Source organism: Podarcis filfolensis (assembly GCF_964270895.1).
Source record: "Podarcis filfolensis genome assembly, chromosome: 3".
Classification (NCBI taxonomy): domain Eukaryota; kingdom Metazoa; phylum Chordata; class Lepidosauria; order Squamata; family Lacertidae; genus Podarcis; species Podarcis filfolensis.
This window is the reverse complement of record NC_139606.1, coordinates 25,248,136-25,269,351: the sequence shown is the minus strand read 5'-3', so window position 1 is coordinate 25,269,351 and position 21,216 is coordinate 25,248,136. Positions and strand designations below refer to the sequence as shown.

Genomic DNA, 21,216 nt, shown 5'->3' with positions numbered 1-21,216 from the left:
TACGTATCCAGAGCAGTATGTAACCCGAGGGTCCACTGTATAGTTTTTAGCTGTGGTTTCATGTGACATGTGAACTAGGCCAATATCATCCTTGGGGGATAGCTGCTTCCACTTCTCATGCTCCACTCTCCTGCCTCAGGAGTCTTCATAAAGGAGCAGCTGCCAGGGCACCTGCGAGACCTTTTTGTCAGGAGTTCAGCCTACACTCGAGTAGGACTCTGGCAGAGATACATGCCCGACTGGCATGTTCCCTCCCTCCTGGGCTTCAGGAGGTTCATAAGCTTTCTTCAGCCCGAACATCACAGCGACCGATGCCAACCGACACCGGCACACATAGGAATCCGCAGAGTTTGCGCAGCATGTGCATGACAGACCTCAGCAACTCAGCATTTTGGCTAATCTACTTTATTTACATATAAACACACACAGAGCACTGCAACATGGCTCCCCCTCTCTCTAGCATCAGGCAGCAAAGAGAAAATGAACAAAGGACAATAGTCCCACTTCACGGAACACAGTAACACAAACATCCTATCTTCGTCACTTCCCGCTCTTCCCATGTGAAAGACAACAACACCATGACTGCAAGCATGGATCAGAAATTCTAACACTTTTGAGTCAAGCCTTCCTTCCCTCCTTTTTCTACTTCTAGCTTTTTGAGCTCATCAAACCTGGTGGTTTTTTTTTTGTGAGTGGATTCTGTAACATGGCATTGACACAATAATAGTACAGTGGTGGAACAGTCATGCAGGACCTTCCGCACATCATTTCTACTCTTTTAGCTGTTCTGAAACACTTGTCCAATGTTACTGCATTATTCTTGCCTGGAAGAGCACTCCTACACAACAAAAACCATACCACACATTTGTGGTATATAAAGCTACCAGGATTTCATCAGGAAGTTGCAAGACATGCACTGGTTGGAAATAAAGCCGTATATCTGCCCTGCATCTTTTTCAGACGGAAGCAGGATGAGAAGTGAGATTGTGTATAACTGCCCCATACCCTCTTGAGCGTAATTCATCATGAAGGCACAATAAAAAGAAAGTCTGGAAGGTAAAAGTTAGGGTGGATGTGCTAGATACTAATGCAGCTACTTTGAGATAGTGTGAATTGATCTATTGGTTAAACTTTATGATAATTTTATTTTTATATATTTTGTGTGAACCCAGCGTTTTGCTTACTATTTCTGCTGTAGGCAGATGCCAAAGAAACAGGTCACCATTTAGTTGAAAAAGCAGCAAGTGATGGGAACTTAATCTGCAAGTCTCTTGCAATTACGCAGTTTCTCCTCACATTTTAATGTTGCTGGTACTTTAATGCATTAAGAATTGGCAGGGTTGTTGTCTGTAAGTATCCGTGTAGCCTGGCTCTTCCATTCATTTTCAAATGTGGTTTAATCAGTATGCTTGTTGATTTTCAGCGGAGAATATCACAAACAAAAGGTACCCAATTTAACTCAGTCTGTTTTGCAGGGGAATTTCCAGCTTAAGAGGCAAGTCTGTATTTTGTTAACGCGAATGAACTAAACCATTCTTCTTTGCAGCTGAAATAAAGGATGCTGTTCTTGTGTCTTTGTCCATAAAGCTAGCTGTGGCAACTCCTACTATCCTCTTGTATGTGTATAACTGCATGTTTTCAATGTGTTTCAGACAAGCTTTATATGGGACCAGGGCAACTGTACCACGATTTGCAGAATCTATTACACGATTTGAATGTAGTTGGCCAAATCAGTCAACTAATAGGCAGTCTTAAAGGAAACTACCAGGTAATAATAACTCATAAACATTGAGTTGATTCTCACATATGCTTTCCTGTTAGCTAAAGAAGTTTTTGATGTGAAAGTGTGTGCCCAAGCACATATACTCTGTTCATACCCCTAATTAATTGGTTTACCATTAAATGTTTTAACTTCAGAGTTGTAAGCAGATTTTATATGCCTTACTGATCTTGTTTTACTCCGCTTCTCTTAAGTTTGAGTTGCAGCATATTCTCACCTTTTGGTTTGATGTGGAAGCACACCAAACTTCAAGTTGCAATTTATTTATTTTTAGGAAATATTGCCATACAATGACGGTGCATGTCGGTGGTGTTATTGATAGTTAAGTTGTTTTAATACAAAACACTGTACTGTCTCACCACTTAAGCACTTAACCAAGACACTTAAAAAAATTATTTGGTTTTTCATTCGGCTGTTTGTTATACTTTGTGTATTTGTGAAAGCTCCCCTCAGACACAAATTACACATGATGGTGCCAGGTCGATGCCATCTCATTCAGGTCTGCCTAATCACTTCTAAAATGGAAGGTGTAGTTGCAGTGTAGTACAAGGGATTGTGGGTGGCAATACTGATTCAATCACCTTGTTGTCACTCTTTCTCTGGAGACCCCAACTCCTAAATGCTTTGCTCTCAGCTTTTGCTACCTAGGTACTTGGGGGGGGGGAGGAATTATTTTTTCCATTGTAGATGTACTTAGGATGTAAGTACTTCCATTGTAGATGTACTTATTTCCCCAAGAAATAACTAATTGGGGAAATAACTAATTAAGAGCCCCATATGTGTGTCTTTTCAGAAAAGTTCCATTTGAGAGCTGGAGCAGTTGAAGGCAGAAAAGCAGGGAAGGGTTGCCTAAGACAGTTTCGTGCTCCAAATTGTGCTCCCTCCAAATATATTTTCCTTAGGGGTATTCATACTAACTAGGCATTAAGTCTTACTGCTTTTCTTGTGGCTCAGGCTGCTAGTGTCTATCATGCTGAGCTAGGGGTGCTAGTGGTGGAGAGAAACCGGAAGCATAAACTGAAAATAAACTTGGTGTTCTTCTTCTTTTCTTTTCCCCTTTCCGTCAGAATTTAAATCAATCAGTGGCACATGACTGGACTTCAGGTTTACAAAAGCTTATTTTGAAAAAAGAAGACGAAATCAGAGCTGCAGACCGCTGTAGGATTCAACTCCAGCTTCCAGGAAAGCAGGACAAGTTAGTAGTGATCTAGCACTGTTTGCAAGGGCGTTGTTGCAGGGTAGCAGTAGCTGCTGCCAAGCACCCAGACAGTGGGTTGTAGAGCCTCCACCCAGAACGGGCACCATGGGAGAGGGAGAGTGTTCTCTTCCTTCTGAAGGCTGCTCTAGAGTTGTGATAGAAGAAGCAAGATGCAGTTGGGTTGTGAAGGAAATGCAGGTTCTGGTGGTAGGGGAGAGACCATGGCTGTGTACACGCATGGCAGTTAAAGTGGACTCAATGCATCCCATGTGTGCATGTTCTTCATGTCATCCATGTGACTTTGTCCTCATCCAAATGGCAGCCTGCACTCCCCTCTCCCACCCATTTAATTCCGATTTTCCCGATCTGCGAGCAATGGGGTAATGTTGAGAAAAGGTCCAACATAAAATTTCAAGTTACTCAACTGTGAGAATTTAGTTCATGTGACACTTATAACCTAGAAAGCCTTGTTTTCTTTCCACCAAGAGAATGGGTTGAAGCCCTTAGTTGTTGCTTTCTTTTTCTTTCCCCCCAACAGATCAGGACGGCCTACTTTCTTTACAGCGGTGTTCAATACATTCACACCTGCCATCAAACAATCTTGGATCAATAATTTACAAATGGCTAAACTTGCTCTTGGTAAGATTTAGTTTTAGCATGCTCCAAGCAGCTTTATAATAAATAGTATATGTATATTGGCTTCTGGTTAACTCCCAAATTAACATTTGCTAGAAGGTGGTAATTTGTGTCTTTTGAACTAGATATATATGCCCCTCTCCCCACATGTGCATGCACACAAACACACACACAGAATTTTATGATTTCTACCAATTGTTCCCAATAGAAGGAAAATAAGCCATGCCAGGTCCAGGGCTTGGGTAGTTTGTCCCCCTTTCTGAGGACATGGTGGATGAACAGAAGAGTGGCTCCCCTTTGCCTCGGCCTATATTGTTAAGGCAAGGGCTTTGGAGGTTCCCATGGCAACTTTGAGGCCTTCACAAGCCTGAATCTGCCTCCCTGAGGCTGGACTTTTCTACCCTCAGGAAGGGAGATCTGAAACCTATGATATCTTGATATTTTGCCATGAACCACAGGATTTCAGCCCAAGTATTTTACTTTTTTAATGATTTTAATGCATTCAAATTGTCACGCACTACAAACTTAACCCAGAGGTGATGTAGATTTTAGCCAAATACACATATGAAGCTAAAGATGACTGTAAAGTGGCTATGGCATCATTATTATTATTATTATTATTATTATTATTATTATTATTATTATTATTTTACTAGTGAACTGCAACACTTTTGTAATTCAATCCACCAATTCTTTTTAATTTTCCATGGCGTGGGGGTAGTTATATGTTATATGTGATCGTGCGTGCTTCCTCACTAACACAAGGCTAACCAGTCATTCTGTATTTGATAATTTCTGCCCATTTAACTCCCACTGGTTGGACTCTCTGGCATAACAGGTTTCTGAAAATATCTCGTGGTAACCTTGCTTACCCTTTAAACCAAGAGGTGAGGGACATGTAGCTTCCTCCAGACAAAGCTGAGTGATGAATCCCATCATCCCTGACGATGCCCATTGGCCATGTTGGCCTTCACTCCCATCGGCCCTGACCAGCAATTTCTGGAAGGCTACAGCTTCCCTACCCCTATTAAAAACCCTTTGTGATTTGGATAACTAGTGTCACCCTAATGAAACAATGCAACCTGGGACATTCCACCATGTTTATCTCAGCATTCGGGACCTCCTGTCTGTCAGTATGTGTAAATCATTTTTTTAAAAAACAAACCCTGATAGGTTTTTTTATCACCTGGTCCATAGACATTGGTTTTAGATAAGCTTTACATACCGGACTAGTTTACTAAATAAAAAGGTGTTGATTCTCCCCCCCCCCCAATCTTGTTTTGCCATTATAGCTGAGGAGAATCTGCTGGGCTGGTTCTGCATAGATGATGATGGGAATCAGATAAAAAAAGAGAAGCATCCACTGCTTGTGAAGCACATGCCTGTGATGATGGCCAAACAACAGGAGTTTAAGGTGAGTCATCTTTGTTTGCTAAGGAGATAATATGTTGACTGAAGCATCCATAGGCATGATCTACCTTTTGCTTTTATGGGCATGGGCTAACATGTTTCTCACTGAGGTGAAGTGAAAATAGCTCAGTTGAATTACCATGTGACATGTTCCATTTCTGAGCCAACCTAATGTTATAGCGTTTATATGCCAAGAGCTTGTGCCTCTTTAATTCTCACTCATTTACTCTTCTGTGTACGCTGCTCCTGTCTGTAACTATTTTATAGGCACCTGACATATAGATATGAAACAGAAGAAATATGGACCACACTTTGAAGAAATCCAAGGCTGTTTTTAGACAGCACTTTATGCTGTTTTCATGACATTTCCATGCTTTATATTATCTTTCATATGACATAAAAGCCGATTCTGGAAAACTAGTGGAATCTAGTGGAAGTTTAGCTCTCATTTCCATGTTATTTGCTTTCAGAAAAAAATCTGTTTGCAACCTATAAACCTAAAAGGTCACAGAAAGTTCGCATTGTAACTTCCCATGATGAAATTTCAGGTGTTATTCGAGCATGCAGTTCTTACCCAACCATTTGAAATTTAAGTGTGACATGGTGGTATATCGATGAAAAGGCCACAGTTCCATAATGCAGCAGGCAACACAGTGTGAAAGGAAGATTAGCATCTGAGATAGAAGCAGTGGAGTTATAATCAGGAAAAGGAACACGATAATCTCCATGTCTGAATGCACCCCAGCTCATTTTAAGCCACGTCTGCTTATTCTTGCAGGTTATTTTAGAATGTTGTATTATTTTATTGTTAGCCGCCCTGAGCCCGGCTTCGGCTGGGGAGGGCGGGATATAAATAAAAAATTATTATTATTATTATTATTATTATTATTATTATTATTATTAGGTTCAAGTATCTTGCATGCTAAATGGGCCATGTCACATACAAATAAAATGTATTGTTTTACTGCTCTGCAAGAAGCCCATTGCATTGATGTGCTGCTGCCACCAAATTTCAGACTTATTTTGACACTAAGAAGACTAGGTGACTTGACTAACAAATTTTTAATGTGTTTTAAGGTGGAATGTGCCGCTTACAATCCTGAACCATACTCGGGGGAGGAAACTGATCCAGATTCTCTCGCTGTAGAGCATGGTTTTCTGTGGGTAAGTTCTTGAAAGGCCCAATGATGGGGGTTGGGGGGGGACAAGAATATTTGTTTATTTCAGTAGTTATGCTAGGTTTTGTAACTAAGGAAGTTGATCATAATTAGGCCAAGCTAGATGAGACGCTGGGAGTTTATTGATCAAATCTTCTGCTTTTTTAAGATCAAAGCAGTCATGGAAAGAAGGATTAGCCTGTGAATTAGCTGGAGGAAGAGTTGTTTGATCCTGTTTGCCTGGGCTATTTTCCTGATTAACACACAAACACCAGAGTTTTTCTTGGTCCTGTGAGGCAGATCATACTATAAGTTTTTTACTTTGAGGAACAAGGCTGGGGAAAATGGCATAAGGTGGGAAAGTTTTATACACCCGCTCCACCATTCCAATTTTTATCTCTCCCACATACACCACTGCTGCTTTAAACTGAAAAAAGAAGCCTGTGATTTTTCAGCATCTTCTTGTCTACCTACTTGCTAATTAACAGCTCAAGAAAACATTTAGTTTTGGGGTTTTCTGGCTCTTCTAAACTCTGGCAGCAGAGGGGCTTATGGCCTTGAGGAGCAGTGAATTCATGCAAGCCTCCATTTACTCTCAAAACTTTATCCTCCAAAGTTTGTTCAAGTTTGAGCTTTTGGTGACTGGAAGGACTGAAGAGGAGCAACTTTCCAAAGCAGAAATGATCATGGGCACATGTCTTGGTCATTCAGTATGTATTTGTATGTTTTGGTAGGAAGATGCTCAAGGTACTGCTCTCAAAACCTGCTCATCCTTAGTGCTGTTTATTTGCAGTGACTAGAGATGGAGGAGAAATTTGGTTCAGTACACCAAATTTGTGCTTTCTGAAACGGTATGCAAACTGAAAACACAGCTATCCTTCGAAATTCTCACTACTCTGAATTTTGCAATTCTGTTCTCCAGCTACAATTTACAAAATTGCACATATTGGGGATAAATTTGCATTAAAATGAAGATAGTGAAAATAACATACAAGTATGCATTATATTAGGGGAAGTCACTTGAAACAATGTGCGCAAAATGTGGAGAACTGAATTTAAGATGGAAAAAGGACAACCGAAACTGACAGATCTTTTCATCCCTAGCAGTGACTTATAGCCAACATAACTTATAATAAAATTATTTTTAGATACAGAGACTTAAAAAAATAAAGGTTCTAAGTATCACTCAGTGTAGATTTATTTGTACAAACAAGATCTTAAAAGCCATATAGCACCCTTCAAGAACAACTGCAACAGACAATCTCAGCTCCCAATTCATCTGTTATGAATAAAACTGAATTCCCCCTTCCTGTCCTGAGTATTTTCTTTCTTTCTCTCTCTCTCTTAAAGCCTTGAGTTGCCAGAAAAGCTTCATTGCACTGCTGAAACCTTGACGAAGCTTTCTTTAATTAGTTTCGCCCCGCATGCATTTTTTGTTAACAGGGATCTTGCTTACAAAAGTACAATCATCTTTTCTTCCAAATTCAGATTGGCAGTTGTACTAACCAAATGGGCCAAATTGCCATCGTATCATTCCAAAACTCCAGTCCAAAAGTTATTGAATGTTTCAATGTGGAATCGCGGATTCTCTGCATGGTCTACATTCCAGAAGACGAGAAACGCAAAGAATCAAATATGCCTTCTGAGCCAGAAGATACGCCGACGAAGCCCTCCAGTGTGCCTACCATTTGCCTTGGCATGGAAGAAGGAAGGTGGTTTTCAATGTTTTCAGTTCATTGAGTTGCATGCTTTATTTAATGTCATATTGTCTTACAGTAGAAGATGTGTGTGTGTAGTTTGTGTTGTGTTTTGACTAATCTAAAGCCAAATGGCCTATTATAAAATTCACCAGCCTGCCTTGCTCTATGTCACTATAGTCTGTTCATCTTGTAACATCTAATATAAACAACATGAGGCATGAGACTGTTGCACTGTTTTCCTGCCCACAGATGGCATGAAGTAGGATGGGGAGATGCATAGCCCAGTTGCGTCACGTCACATATTTATATTAGATGTCTAGTTTTGCTGTTCAGTACATTTTCCTTTTTATTTCTCTAAGAGTTGCCAGGATACCTTAAAAATGAATATAAACCTGTATTAAAGCATGCTTTCTCCCCCACCCCCACCCCTTGCTTCTTAATAGCATCTCTGTTTACAAAAGTAGCCAAGGCTCAAAGAAGGTGCGACTTCAACATTTCTTTGCTCCTGAGAAATCTACTGTCATGAGCCTCGTGTACAAGACTCACCATTTGTTTGCTGGCCTTGTCAATGGTAACATTGCCATCTACACAAAGCTGGAAGGTACAGAAATGATATATAACGCCTTGAACGCCTTTGGAATCTTTTGCCAAAATCAGGATTTCATAGTTTTGTTTTTCCTTTTGCTAAATATGTACTTGGAGCAACTTGAGCTGTCATTAAAAAAATAATAATAGGTGTGTGGCTATAGCCTATCAGCAGATTGGATGCTATGATGTGCTAGAACCTCTGAGTGGCTTGTCAACTGCTGCCACGTATTCTTCCTTCTGTCAAGGAACGAGAAGAGAGGCTATTGCAGGATGCCAGGAGGAGCCACTGGTAGCAGGAGCAAAGGGTCGGCAAAGTGACCTGCGATGGTCCTTTCCTTGCCTGTTCTCTTGGCTTGCTTGCTCTGCACTATCACCCTGCTTTTTATGCCTTAATATTGGAAAGGAAGCACCCCACAGCCCAGCTTCAGGGCCGGATTTAGGTTTGATGAGGCCCTAAGCTGCTGAAGGTAATGGGGCCCTTTATATGTCCAGCTGTCCTTTGTCAACAACACATTGTCTCTGTTTTTCGTGTTGAATATATGCTATATGGTAATTTATGGACCTAATAGATATCGAAAACCATTTGCACATGCAGAATGTAGGCAACCTGTATATAGAAATGAGCAAACCAGTGATATTTTACTTACATCACAGGAGCCTACACAACACGAAACACTGTTGCTGTATGTAGGTTTCATTTATTTTTTTATCTTATATTTTGGAAATGTACATCCTGGTTTTTTTCCCCTTTAAATTTTCTGGGGGCCCCCAAGAGAGTGGGGCCCTGAGCTATAGCTTGTTTTGCTTATGCATAAATCCGGCACTGCCCCGCATCAAATATAAAAGTTATGGCTGTAGAGTGCTCCATTGTCCAACAGGAAGCATTGGCAGCAATAAAACTGCTGGCCTCTGGCTGTAGCACATGCCCTAGAATGATTTGCTGGAATGCTACAGCTATGCATATATTAAGCAGAGAGCTCAAAGTGCACCCCTTGCAGTGGCAGCCTCTCTTTAATATTTGTAGGCCTCTCTAACTTAGGCTGCTCTCTCTTAATTTAAAATCTGCTATGATTATGGCACTTCTCTGTACCTAATAAAAAAGCATGCCCAATCATATCGAGGTCCCGTTCCCCCCAGCAAGCATTTGTTTTCTTTCCCTTTTTGTAACCATGATCTTCGTACAAAGCTGTTTTTCCAATGATCCATTTTTGAAGTGCTGACCTATTTCGCTGGACATATAAATCAAGGCTGAAGAGTAATAGGACAGAGAATTTGAACCAGTAATGATTGGCACAAGTTGTTTATTAACAGGGAATCCGGAATGTACCACTTGAATAGTAAAACTTGAACTGTTCATTCAATTCGGCAAGAGTTCATGGTGTTGCATATATAAATGAGGTAGAAAATAAAATGAAGCTACTTCGTTGGGTATATAATGTAGGGTAGTGTTCTTTCTTGGAAAACTATAGAGGAATCTGTGCGATTATGCTGTATGATCATCTGTTTTTATGTTTCATGAAGAAATAATCTATCTGGGCTTTAGCCAAACATTAACTCTCTGCCCAACTATCTTGACAAGAACAAGCAACAAATCTTCCATGTTCAATGCAGAAATTATGCTTTTTATGCCACTGACACTCAGAAGTTAAGTCTAAAAGTAAAGGGGCCCCTATGTTTGATCCTGGAGTATTGATCCCACCATCTTTCTAAAGCCCTGCTTCTGTTCATCAAAGGCTTTGGCACTCAACATAGGGAGGAAATTCTGCCCTAAGTGGAAAAATTAAATCTATGGAACCTTTTCAAAGGCAAACATTTTCTTTCATTGAAATCTCATTTTATATACCAAAAAAAAATTAAAAAAAATTCCAGCACAGTTTTCTAGGATGTTCCTACTAAAGGGTTATGATCCCAAAAAGTGTAGATGAGAACACATGCAGCCAAACATCCTTTGATAACTTTGATTAAAGTTAAGCAGCTAAGCCTATTCAAGAGACAAGTCGCTAAATAGTGGATTGTTTCTTCTGTAGTGGGAACTTAGTGAAAAGCTCGTGGAAAGTTTTAGCTATACAACTGCTTCATAGGTGAAAACACAAGTCAGTTCCAACCATGGGTGCATGTTTTAAATCTCACTGCCCTGGCATTTAAAAAAATGTGGTCAGTAGTCACTATTCATGACAATGCGATGTACAAATGTTTATGCTTCATTGCACAACTCAATTAACAAGCCCTATTTGTGTGGTTGTTTTGGCAGTTCCTTTGAAACACCAGTGGAGGAGCTTGCGAGGAAAAGAGGGAAGCTATCAAACCAAAAGATGAATGTTAGTTTTAGCTAAATCAAAGCAGAAGCAAGGCAAACTGGCAAGGGAACGGGACACATCATATTTAATTAAACCGAGTATATGACAAAAAATCATGAATGAATGTCAAAGAATTAACCTATATATTATTCGAGCCCCTTTTTCCCCCTTGCCAGCTGTGAGTGTTTCGCAAAAAGAGCTGCCAGATGTTCAAAGGAAGGAAGGCCAATTAGTGGAGCAGTGCCATTCTCTAGAAAACCGAACATTAGGATTAGAGCACAGCAACAACTTGAGTATTTTCTTGTAATGCAAAGGCCCTTCTTTCTTCCACCCCTAGTGATTTCCGGGAGGAAATGCTCTCATGTTGCTTCCATCTTGACGTGCGTCCTACAATAGACCTTTCCCCCCCAGAATTCAAAGACCAGTATTGCAGTGGTTCCCAAACTCCACCCCGCTGTTGGTGCAGTTGAAAACTGCTGAGAGTCTTAGCAAACCACTTAATAATGATCTTTTCGGCCTGTTGTACCAATTGCAGTGTGTTGTATGTAAACCACTGTTTGAGAGGATTATAACACAGCTGGTTTGCATGCAAATGGTTCAATCCTCAGCATCTCCCAAGTATGGGGGGAGAGATTGTCCGCCTGAAACCCTGGAGAGCCACTGCCAGTAGTCCAGACAATGTTAAGCTAGATGAAGCAATGATCTGACTTAGAATAAGGGAGTTCCCTGTGTTCCTTGCATGGTATTGCCATTGTTGTCTGTGGCTCGATGCCTTCGAGTTTTTGGTTTTTTTTCCTCCTGCCCAGCTGTGGTCTTTGGTCAAAGAGGTTTTTGAAGCAGTACAAAAACCTCACAAAACTCATTTGAATAGAGGCTACAGCAGGACAGGGGAAAGAAAAGAATAGAATGCATTCTGGGCAAGGAGGACTGCATCATATTAGATATGAAAATAGATTGTCTCATGATCTCCCTGAGCATCCATTGACAGCCGTTTTTGTCTCTCTCTCTTGTCTCTTCTTTCTAAAGATGGAAGTTGGAACTCAGAACCTCAGAAAGTAGTCAAGTTAGGTGTCCTTCCAGTAAGAAGTCTCCTTGTCATGGAAGAAACCATCTGGGCTGCTTCTGGCGGACAAATTTTTATAATCAGTACCGAAACTCATACTGTAGAGGTAAAAAAAAAAAAGCAAAACCCTTCCAATTATGCCTTTTTTAAAAAAATGTTTCATATAGCCCTGTTTTCTACATGAACTGTGTACATTTCATTTCAGGTCAGCTTAACACCTGCAGAAAATATGGCGATCTGGTTTGTTCTCACCTCATCATAGCTCAGGCTATAAATGCGTCATTGCGCTTTAAGGGTGTCCAAGCAGAAAGCTTATTATGCTTGCTTTTCCTCCTGACAACAGTATAAACACTTAGGGAACAAAGACATGAACCATCCATGATTACAGTACGGCTCCCATGTCTATCCTTCTTTGAATTTTGCACTTCTCACCCGCTGAGTGTGGATGAAGCACTAGCCATTAACTTTTTGTTAGTGGCCTCTCCACAGTTTGTCACCTTTGTATTTGGTACCTCTGTTGTCTTTGCCAAACCATAGCCCTGCTTTGGAGAACTCACCCTCTACCCCGGCCATCAGATACCTCAGGGCTTTTTTTTAAAGCAAAGCTATGGCCTGTTTTTCAAACAACTTCAAATCCAGTAGAAATCTCTACTCTTCCTCCCCCCTGACAGTTTTAGATACAGCTCTTTTGGCATTAAAACTACTTGACATGTGTATGCTGTCCCTTCTGTCTTAACATTAAAAAATTCAAGCTTCAATCATACTTGCAGGGTGTTGGGAAGAACAGGGGGACAATATTATTAATATACAAAGAGTATTGTGGCTAGAGGTCCAGAACCCAACTGTGGCCTCAGCCCAGCACTCTTGAGAATAGCGAAGAAAATTACATATTTTTCGCTCTATAAGACGCACCCGACCATAAGACGCACCTAGTTTTAGAGGAGGAGAAAAAGGGGGAAAAATATTCTCTCCCTCTCTGTGCAGCGCCTCTCCAGCAAAGAGGGAGGAGAAATGAAAGGGGCTCCGTTTCTCCTCCTGCTTTGCTGAAGGGGCGCTGCACGGAGAGGGAAAGCTGTGCAGCGCCTCTGCAGCAAAGCGAAGTCAGAACAGCAAGAGGGATCGGTGCGCAGCAAAAGCAGCGATCCCTCTTGCTGTTCTGGCTTCTGGGATAGCCGTGCCAAGCCTTTTCACGGCAGGGGGAGCGTTCCTCCCGTTGCCCTGAAGAGGCTTCGTGCGGCTTTCACTGAAGCCAGGAGAGCGAGAGGAATCAGTGCGCACCGATCCCTCTTGCTCTCCTGGCTTCAGCGATAGCTGCACAGCCTGCATTCACTCCATAAGACGCACACACATTTCCCCATACCTTTTAGGAGGGGGAAAGGGCATCTTATAGAGCAAAAAATACGGTATGTAAAGCAGAAGTCGATTGAGACTGACAACTGCTGTCCTCGGCTGCCTACCTCTCTGTGAGCTGCTAACCCTTTCCATTCACCAGACCACTTCAGGTGCCAGCATCCTTGCCTGATGCCAAAGCACCCATCAATCAAATATGGCACGCATTGCTCTTAACAACATGCACACCCAAGATCAATTGCCAGTTAATAATATTGACAAAAGACTGCCTTCCCGGTCTGCAGCTCAGCCACTCTCTGTCCATAATAAATGCTGCTTAATGTCTTTCTCATATGTTAAATATTTTCAAGGCAAAAGAACAAGTCGAGATGCAGAGCCATCTCTGTGGCTTGCTACCCATTGTTCGTTCCTTGCTGTGCGTTTAGGACACTTGGAAGCCTCATCACAAGCTGAACGTTTTTGGTCTAACCTCTCTTGGAAGCTGCATGCCAGTCTATAACATCATGGTTATAATGTGTGTGTCTATGTGTTTTATTTAGCAATTGCAGTTCTGGTCACCCTACCCCAACCCAGTATGTTGTAGCTCTCGTAAGGACTATCCTTGGCAAGAGAGGGAATCCTCATTTTTCTTTTCTGCAAACAAAGACACAGTAATTCAAATGAGCTTGCAAGGGTGGCTCATAAGAAAGCATGGACACAAATGTTCTGGCTGGAGTAGGAAGAAGCAAGCCCAGCTGCCCTGAACATGATAACACTTTGCTGTTTCTCGGACAGGGCAAACATCCACCTCCATTTTTGTGATTGCTACAGAACCTTCACCAGTACCAGCTCCCAATGTCAATCTAGAAGTTATGGTAGAGCCCTAGCCAGAACAGGAGTCCAGGACTTATTCCTAGATGTTGCTATGCAACCAGAGCAGTGCATAGAATTAGGGTGCTACTACTGTTGCTTTAGGGGATGCAGGTGGCACTGTAGGTTAAACCACAGAGCCTAGGACTTGCCGATCAGAAGGTCGGCGGTTCAAATCCCTGCGACAGGGTGAGCTCCCGTTGCTCGGTCCCTGCTCCTGCCAACCTAGCAGTTCGAAAGCACGTCAAAGTGTAAGTAGATAAATAGGTACCACTCCGGTGGGAAGGTAAACGGCGTTTCCGTGCGCTGCTCTGGTTCGCCAGAAGCGGCTTAGTCATGCAGGCCACATGACCTGGAAGCTGTACGCCAGCTCCCTCGGCCAATAAAGCGAGATTAGCGCCGCAACCCCAGGGTCTGTCATGAATGGACCTAATGGTCAGGGGTCCCTTTACCTTTACCTTTACCTTTACCTTTACTGTTGCTTTATTGAAATTCCATCAATTGTGAAGTGTTTGCCCTTCCAAAAGATGATGATGGTGATATAATAATAATACTATTAATAATAATAATATTTATACCCCGCCCATCTGGCTGGGTTTCCCCAGCCACTCTAGGGGGCTCCCAACAGAATATTAAAAACACGATAAAACATCAGACATTAAAAACTTCCCTTCAGATGTCTTCTAAAAGTCAAATAGTTGTTTATGTCCTTGACATCTGATGGGAGGGCGTTCCACAGGGCGGGCACTGCTACCGAGAAGGCCCTCTGCCTGGTTCCCTGCAACCTCACTTCTTGCAGTGGGCAATCGCCAGAAGGCCCTCAGAGCTGGACCTCAGTGTCTGGGCTGAATGAGGGGGGTGGAGTCTCTCCTTCAGGTATACTGGGCTGAGGCCATTTAGGGCTTTAAAGGTCAGCACCAACACTTTGAATTGTGTTCAGAAACATACTGGGAGCCAATGAAGGTCTTTCAGGACGGATGTTATGTGGTCTCGACGGACACTCCCAGTCACCAGGCTAGCTGCCGCAAAAGAGAGTTGCTTAATAACTAGCGGATTTCACAAAAGCATTATTGGGTTTTAGGGTGCCTTTGATTACTTGCCTCTCATGCATGTTTGGCAAGGCTGCTTTCCAGCTTAACAAGCTGCTACTTCAGAATTGTCTCAGGTCCCATCTCGTAGGTGTCTTGTGCACAGAAAGCTCAGTGTTCGTGAAATGGATCTTCCTTTCAGCGTTCAGGGGAGAAAAGTGCCCCGGCGGAGATGTAAAACAATCCTACTGTTCAGTGTTTTTTGTGTGTGGATGAAATACATGACAACTTCATTTTAAAAACAAACAAAGCCATCTGAAACGCGCTAGATAAACAAGAAATACCCTGTGTTCCTTGGTAGGCTGCCTAAATGCTGCTCTTTCTCTCTTTCTCCCGAGTAGTTAAAAGTCAGTCACTTCTCCTGAACAATGGTGCCCATTATACAGAACTTGCTATGCCTGAGAAAGCACAGTTCAGTTTTTGGCACAGCTCTTTGGGCCTGAATCACAAAAGAGTTTGTACTGGGGGTAAGTGTGTGTGGGAGAGAGAGAGAGAGAGATGCAAACTATGTGATGTGCTGCTGTAACAGTGGTGGGCCATCGCAGGCACCACTGTGTTGAAAGATTTGGCTGTGACTCCGAAAAATGTGTGATGGAGATCTAGCGTTGCCATAGAGTTGGAGCTTGAGAAAAGAAATACAGGCCTCCTTTGGAGAGGAGGAAATTGAAGATGCAATGGATTGCTGAGACCACCGGAAGAATGCTAGGCTGGATTCATTTTGCTGAGAGCAGGAACGACTGCAATGCATTTTATTCCCCCCCCCCCCATTAGAGAGATGGGGAAATGGTTGGAGGGCAATTGCTGAACCTGTGCATGTTCTCATGTTTCTCTTCTGGAAGAGGACCATCACTAGAGCATGAGACTCATAACCTCAGGGTTGTGGATTTGAGCCCCATGCTTGGCAAAAGATTTGTGCATTACAGGAGACTGGGCTGGATGGCTCTCGCGATCTATTTCAGATCTATGATTCTACGAATCCCAATGGGTAGCAAACCATAGTACAGTGGTACATTGGTTTACAACCATAATCCATTCTGGAGGTCCGGTTGTAAACCAAAACAGGTTGTAACCCAAGGCGAGCTTTTGCCAGTGGGGCCTCCAAAAAAAAATTAGGAAATCAGTTCTAAGTGCTCACTCTGAGTGCTCACTGGAAGGACAGATCCTGAAGCTGAGGCTCCAATACTTTGGCCACCTCATGAGAAGAGAAGACTCCCTGGAAAAGACCCTGATGTTGGGAAAGATGGAGGGCACAAGGAGAAGGGAACGACAGAGGACGAGATGGTTGGACAGTGTTCTCAAAGCTACCAGCATGAGTTTGACCAAACTGCAGGAGGCAGTGGAAGACAGGAGTGCCTGGCGTGCTCTGGTCCATGGGGTCACGAAGAGTCGGACATGACTAAATGACTAAACAACAACAACAATCCAAAATAAGGGGCACGCACTTCCGGGTTTGACGTGGTTGTAATCCAAAACAGTTGCAAACCAAGGCACCACTGTACTGAATTGCACTTCTTGTTGTTTCTCCCCTGGCAGAGGAAACAATAGGGCACTATGGTAGCTTTGGGTGTCTTTGCTCTGAAAGGAGGAAAAGAGTACAACTTCACACACAGAAGTAATGGCAAAATGGAAGAGAGAGAGACTGGGAAGAGGTTGGGTGACTGACACTAATCTGCAAGGCTGGCCTTCAAGGGGATACCCATTCTTTCTCCAGTCGGTGCTTTTGGCACAGCTTCTAGTTAGTTGCTGTTTTGTTTTGTTTTTTGTTTTTAAATGATGACTATTTGGTAATGTAGTAATGATACTCTTTAGGTATAAATCCTGGAAACTGGCTGTTAGTTTCTGCGGCCGCTTGGATTCAAGAATGGTACCAACTGAGAGATGGTGTTCAGCACTGTCTCTTTCTGCCTTAGTAGCACTATTTGTTGATGTGCATGTGCTATTTTTTATGTTGTACTGTATGAACTGGTGAATTGCTTTTAAAAGGTCTTTGGAACTCTGGTCTGAATGGTATGCATAGCTGAAATGGTGCACGTCATCCTATACTATTTGGGAAAGGGTAACTTCTTTTTTAAAATATTGACATCTTTTTTTCCAAATAGCACAGTTCCTTTCAATAAACGTGTGCTAATGATAACCTAGGAAATAGGTTAATATTCCCACAGTTATCTGCCTCCTGAGAGATACTGTGAGGTAGGAATGCATTAAACCTACTTTGCAGCAATTGCACTAGCTGCCTGTCAGCTTCTGGGCCACATAGAAGCAACTGGTGCTTAATTTTTTAAACACCTCAAGGCCTGAAACATGCACACACCTTGGAGACCCATGTTCTCTGTATGATCAATCACTGTTTAATTGACAGTCTTGCTCTGCAACAGGAGGGCACCAGGTGCAAGGAACAGGGCTTAGCTCTACAGCATTGGAGCAATAACAGTACTCTTCTCGGTGAGCCCACAGCTGCTTCCTTCTGCGTACAATATAAAATCTTCCTATTTCTAAGGGCGCTTGATTGTTGGGTTTTAATTCTTTGATTTGCATTTGCAGGTTTTTCATTGCTTATTTTGCGTTAATACGTCTTATCTTGAGTTAATGTTTTGAAGGAATCTGCTCTGAGTATAGGAAAAGTACATTGCACCCTTTAAAATAAATATATTTTCAATGCCTACTTTCAATGTCTACTTTAAGCTGCTTTCATAGTTAGTGTTTTGTGTGTGTACTTTTGAGTTTGTCAGTACTTATTTCTCAGTAGATATGCGTAGGGAATGCACTCTAAATAGCACCGAGTTCAGTGGGACTTCCAAGTGTGTAAGATTGCAGATTTAATGTGTTAGTAAAAACAGCCTACTTGGCTTTGAGTTTTATTTATGCGTTCCCATTTTATTTTGATCAGTTTCACGGCTGTTACTTTTTAAAAACCTATGAAGCACAGCATGCAAGTGATATAAAACTTTTAAATTAGTGTTGCATTTACTTGATTCTCTTCTGAGTATTTTTATCTTCTTTTCAAAGAGGCACCTAGCAACTTCTTTCCTCCTCCTCCCACTGGAAAATCAGCTTTGAAATTACTAATATTCATAATGTTCTCTAATATATCTTAATCATAAAGAAAGCAATGGTGCTGCATGGTGTCACATACAGTGGTGCCCCGCAAGACGAATGCCTCGCAAGACGAAAAACGTGCAAGACGAAAGGGTTTTTCGGTTTTTGCGTTGCTTCGCAAGACGATTTCCCCTATGGGCTTGCTTCACAAGACGAAAACGTCTTGCGAGTTTGTTCGCTTTTTTCTTAAAGCCGCTTGAAGAGGCGCAGTTGCGACGAACCGTACTTCGCAAGACGAAAAACATCGCAAGACGAAAAGACTCGTGGAACGAATTAATTTCGTCCTGCGAGGCACCACTGTAATGATATGTATCACAGCAACCAATGATCCTCAAATAACCCACTTGGAAAGATTTGATTTATTCCTAATATCATTTGTATTTTTTCCTGTACAGCTCAATTTTTCACCCACCTTTTAACTCAGAGTTCAGTTAAAAAAAAATGCTGTTAATAATTGCCTTTCGTAACTTTAGATTTAAAAACAGAATATTGTGGATCCTGCCTGAACTGAACTTTCTCATGATTGATGTGAGTCAATTGATTTGACAAAATTAACACAATCTTTCTTGGCCATATATTCCCTCCTCTCCCCCCTTCCCGGTCTTGTTCTTTCCTTGAGTAATGCCATCTGTTCCCATATATTTGAAGGAGAGGATTCAGAACTGTGTTTTTGCAGAATAATATAACTGGAACTGTCACAATTTATCCTTTTATCAAGAGGCATCTGCAACATAAGCTATTTTGCTTATCTGAATGAGTTCAGAATATCTTCAAATAGAACATATTACATGCAGATATTTGAACCAATATGTCGACATTCCTTGTCTAGGGTGGGCTGAAATCTGTGAAGTTTAATGGAACAAGACTATTCTCACTATAACTTGTTAAAATCCCTAGGGTGAACAGAGTTCAGATCCATCATTGTTCCAGGATTCTATCATCCAATTGGTTCCACTCTGGTTAAATTTTGAGGAAATCTGGATTTTTGAATGCCAGGGTGAACAACAGTCAGTTGTTGTGGGTGTAAAGGAGAAGACCTATTCTGTAAAGGCCCCATCGCTCTGGGACACATTACCAACTATTCTCTGACAAGACCCACTCCTTGAAGACCTACTTTTTTTTCTTGATTACTCTTTTCCTTCTATTGTTGAGTTTGGTGATTGATATGTTCTGTGGGTTGTAGCTGTGTCGCTCAGCTGGTGACAAGGCTTCTGCCAATCGAACAGGGAGGCAAGCGGTTTTTGGCACCCCTCTCAAATCCGCCGCCCCCTACTGCCCAAAAAATCCTGCTCGCAGGGGAGGATTTGAGGACCTTCCAGTGCTTATTTAAGGAACTTGCAAAGACACCAAGAGGAAGGAAAAAGTTTTGAAATTTGCTGCTCTGCTGACAGTAGCCTTACTGTCAACAGAGTGACACCTTAGGACACACCCTTGTATTTTGGAGTTGGGTGCTGTTGTTTTTCTTCTATAATAGGAACATCTGAATCCCAGTGTTAAAATACAGTTTCAATAAAATACAGCATTTGGAGTTTCCTGATGATCATGAGTTTTCCATCCATACATGTATGTTGTGGGAACAAGAGAGAGAGTTTAATTCTTGACACAGCTTACAGTGGGTACCTGGTTTGCCCTGAGAAAACAACCAACCTTTAATTGTTTTCATTATGATAACCTGCCCTGGAACTTTAGGGTGAAGAGCAGGCTAATCATCATCAATGAGAACTGTAGATTGCAGGTGTTTTTGTTCTGCTATGTTATTTTGAGTTACTTCTGTCTATTACTCAGTGCCACTTTGAAGCCCATCAAGAGGAAGGGATGGTGATTTCTCATATGGCTGTCGCAGGAGTTGGGATCTGGATTGCCTTCACATCGGGATCTACGCTTCGCCTTTTCCACACCGAAACCCTTAAGCATCTCCAAGATGTGAATGTCGCTACCCTGGTTCACAATATGTTGTCAGGTACCAGTCTTATAAACATTTATTTAAGGGTGTCCGCTTTGTTCAGGTTGTGGAACTTTTTGAGTCTTCCAGTGCTTCACAGGCATGGCAGCTAAATAGGAAATTTGCATAATCAAAATATGTAAGTAACTTTTTTTTGGGGGGGGGTAAACATAATTGCATAGTATTCCAGATTTCTGTCCAAACAGTGGTACCTCGGGTTAAGAACTTAATTCGTTCTGGAGGTCCGTTCTTAACCTGAAACTGTTCTTAACCTGAAGCACCACTTTAGCTAATGGGGCCTCTCGCTGCTGCCGCGCCACTGCCGCGCAATTTCTGTTCTCATCCTGAAGCAAAGTTCTTAACCCGAGGTACTATTTCTGGGTTAGCGGAGTCTGTAACCTGAATCATCTGTAACCCGAGGTACCACTGTATCTTGCATAGCTTTTTTTTTTTTTTTTTTAAAATGTGCACAGCTTCAAAGTTGGTATTTGAAGATGAAAAGCCATTTTTATGTCTGCCTGGACACTGTTATACTTGTTTTTAAGCAATTGCTTATATTTAAGATGTGCCTATAACTATGAAGCAAGCTGTAGAAGAAGTCACCCCAATATCTTAGCCCAAAATGTGGTTACTAAGCACTTTAAGGTAAAGGTAAAGGATCCCTGGACAGTTAAGTCCAGCCAAATTCAACTTTGGGCTGTAGCACTCAGCTCCGCTTTCAGGCTGAGGGAGCCAGTGTTTGTCCACAGACAGCTTTCTGGGTCATGTGGCCAGCATGACTAAACCGCTTCTGGCACAATGGAACACCGGGATGGAAGCCAGAGCGCACGGAAATGCTGTTTACCTTCCCAGCCACACCAGTACAGTGGTACCTCGGGTTAAGAACTTAATTTGTTCTGGAGGTCTGTTTCTTAACCTGAGGCACCACTTTAGCTAATGGGGCTTTCCGCTGCCGCCGCGCCACTGCACGATTTCTGTTCTCATCCTGAAGCAAACTTCTTAACCCGAGGTACTATTTCTGGGTTAGCGGAGTTTGTAACCTGAAGCATCTGTAACCTGAAG

At 42.1% G+C, this 21,216-nt stretch overlaps 1 protein-coding gene across 7 annotated transcripts in view; it reads left to right on the top strand.

Annotated features, from left to right (window-relative positions):
• ARHGEF10 (Rho guanine nucleotide exchange factor 10) overlaps positions 1-21,216 on the top strand; it is a 93,556-nt gene that overhangs the window by 57,447 nt on the left and 14,893 nt on the right. For all 7 annotated transcript variants that reach the window (XM_083607063.1, XM_083607061.1, XM_083607058.1 and 4 more), the window contains 9 exons: positions 1,653-1,768; positions 2,848-2,975; positions 3,517-3,617; positions 4,907-5,028; positions 6,102-6,188; positions 7,670-7,893; positions 8,325-8,482; positions 11,793-11,935; positions 19,998-20,172. In XM_083607063.1, the coding sequence (XP_083463189.1) occupies positions 1,653-1,768; positions 2,848-2,975; positions 3,517-3,617; positions 4,907-5,028; positions 6,102-6,188; positions 7,670-7,893; positions 8,325-8,482; positions 11,793-11,935; positions 19,998-20,172 (1,254 nt within the window). The remainder of the gene's footprint in view (positions 1-1,652; positions 1,769-2,847; positions 2,976-3,516; positions 3,618-4,906; positions 5,029-6,101; positions 6,189-7,669; positions 7,894-8,324; positions 8,483-11,792; positions 11,936-19,997; positions 20,173-21,216) is intronic.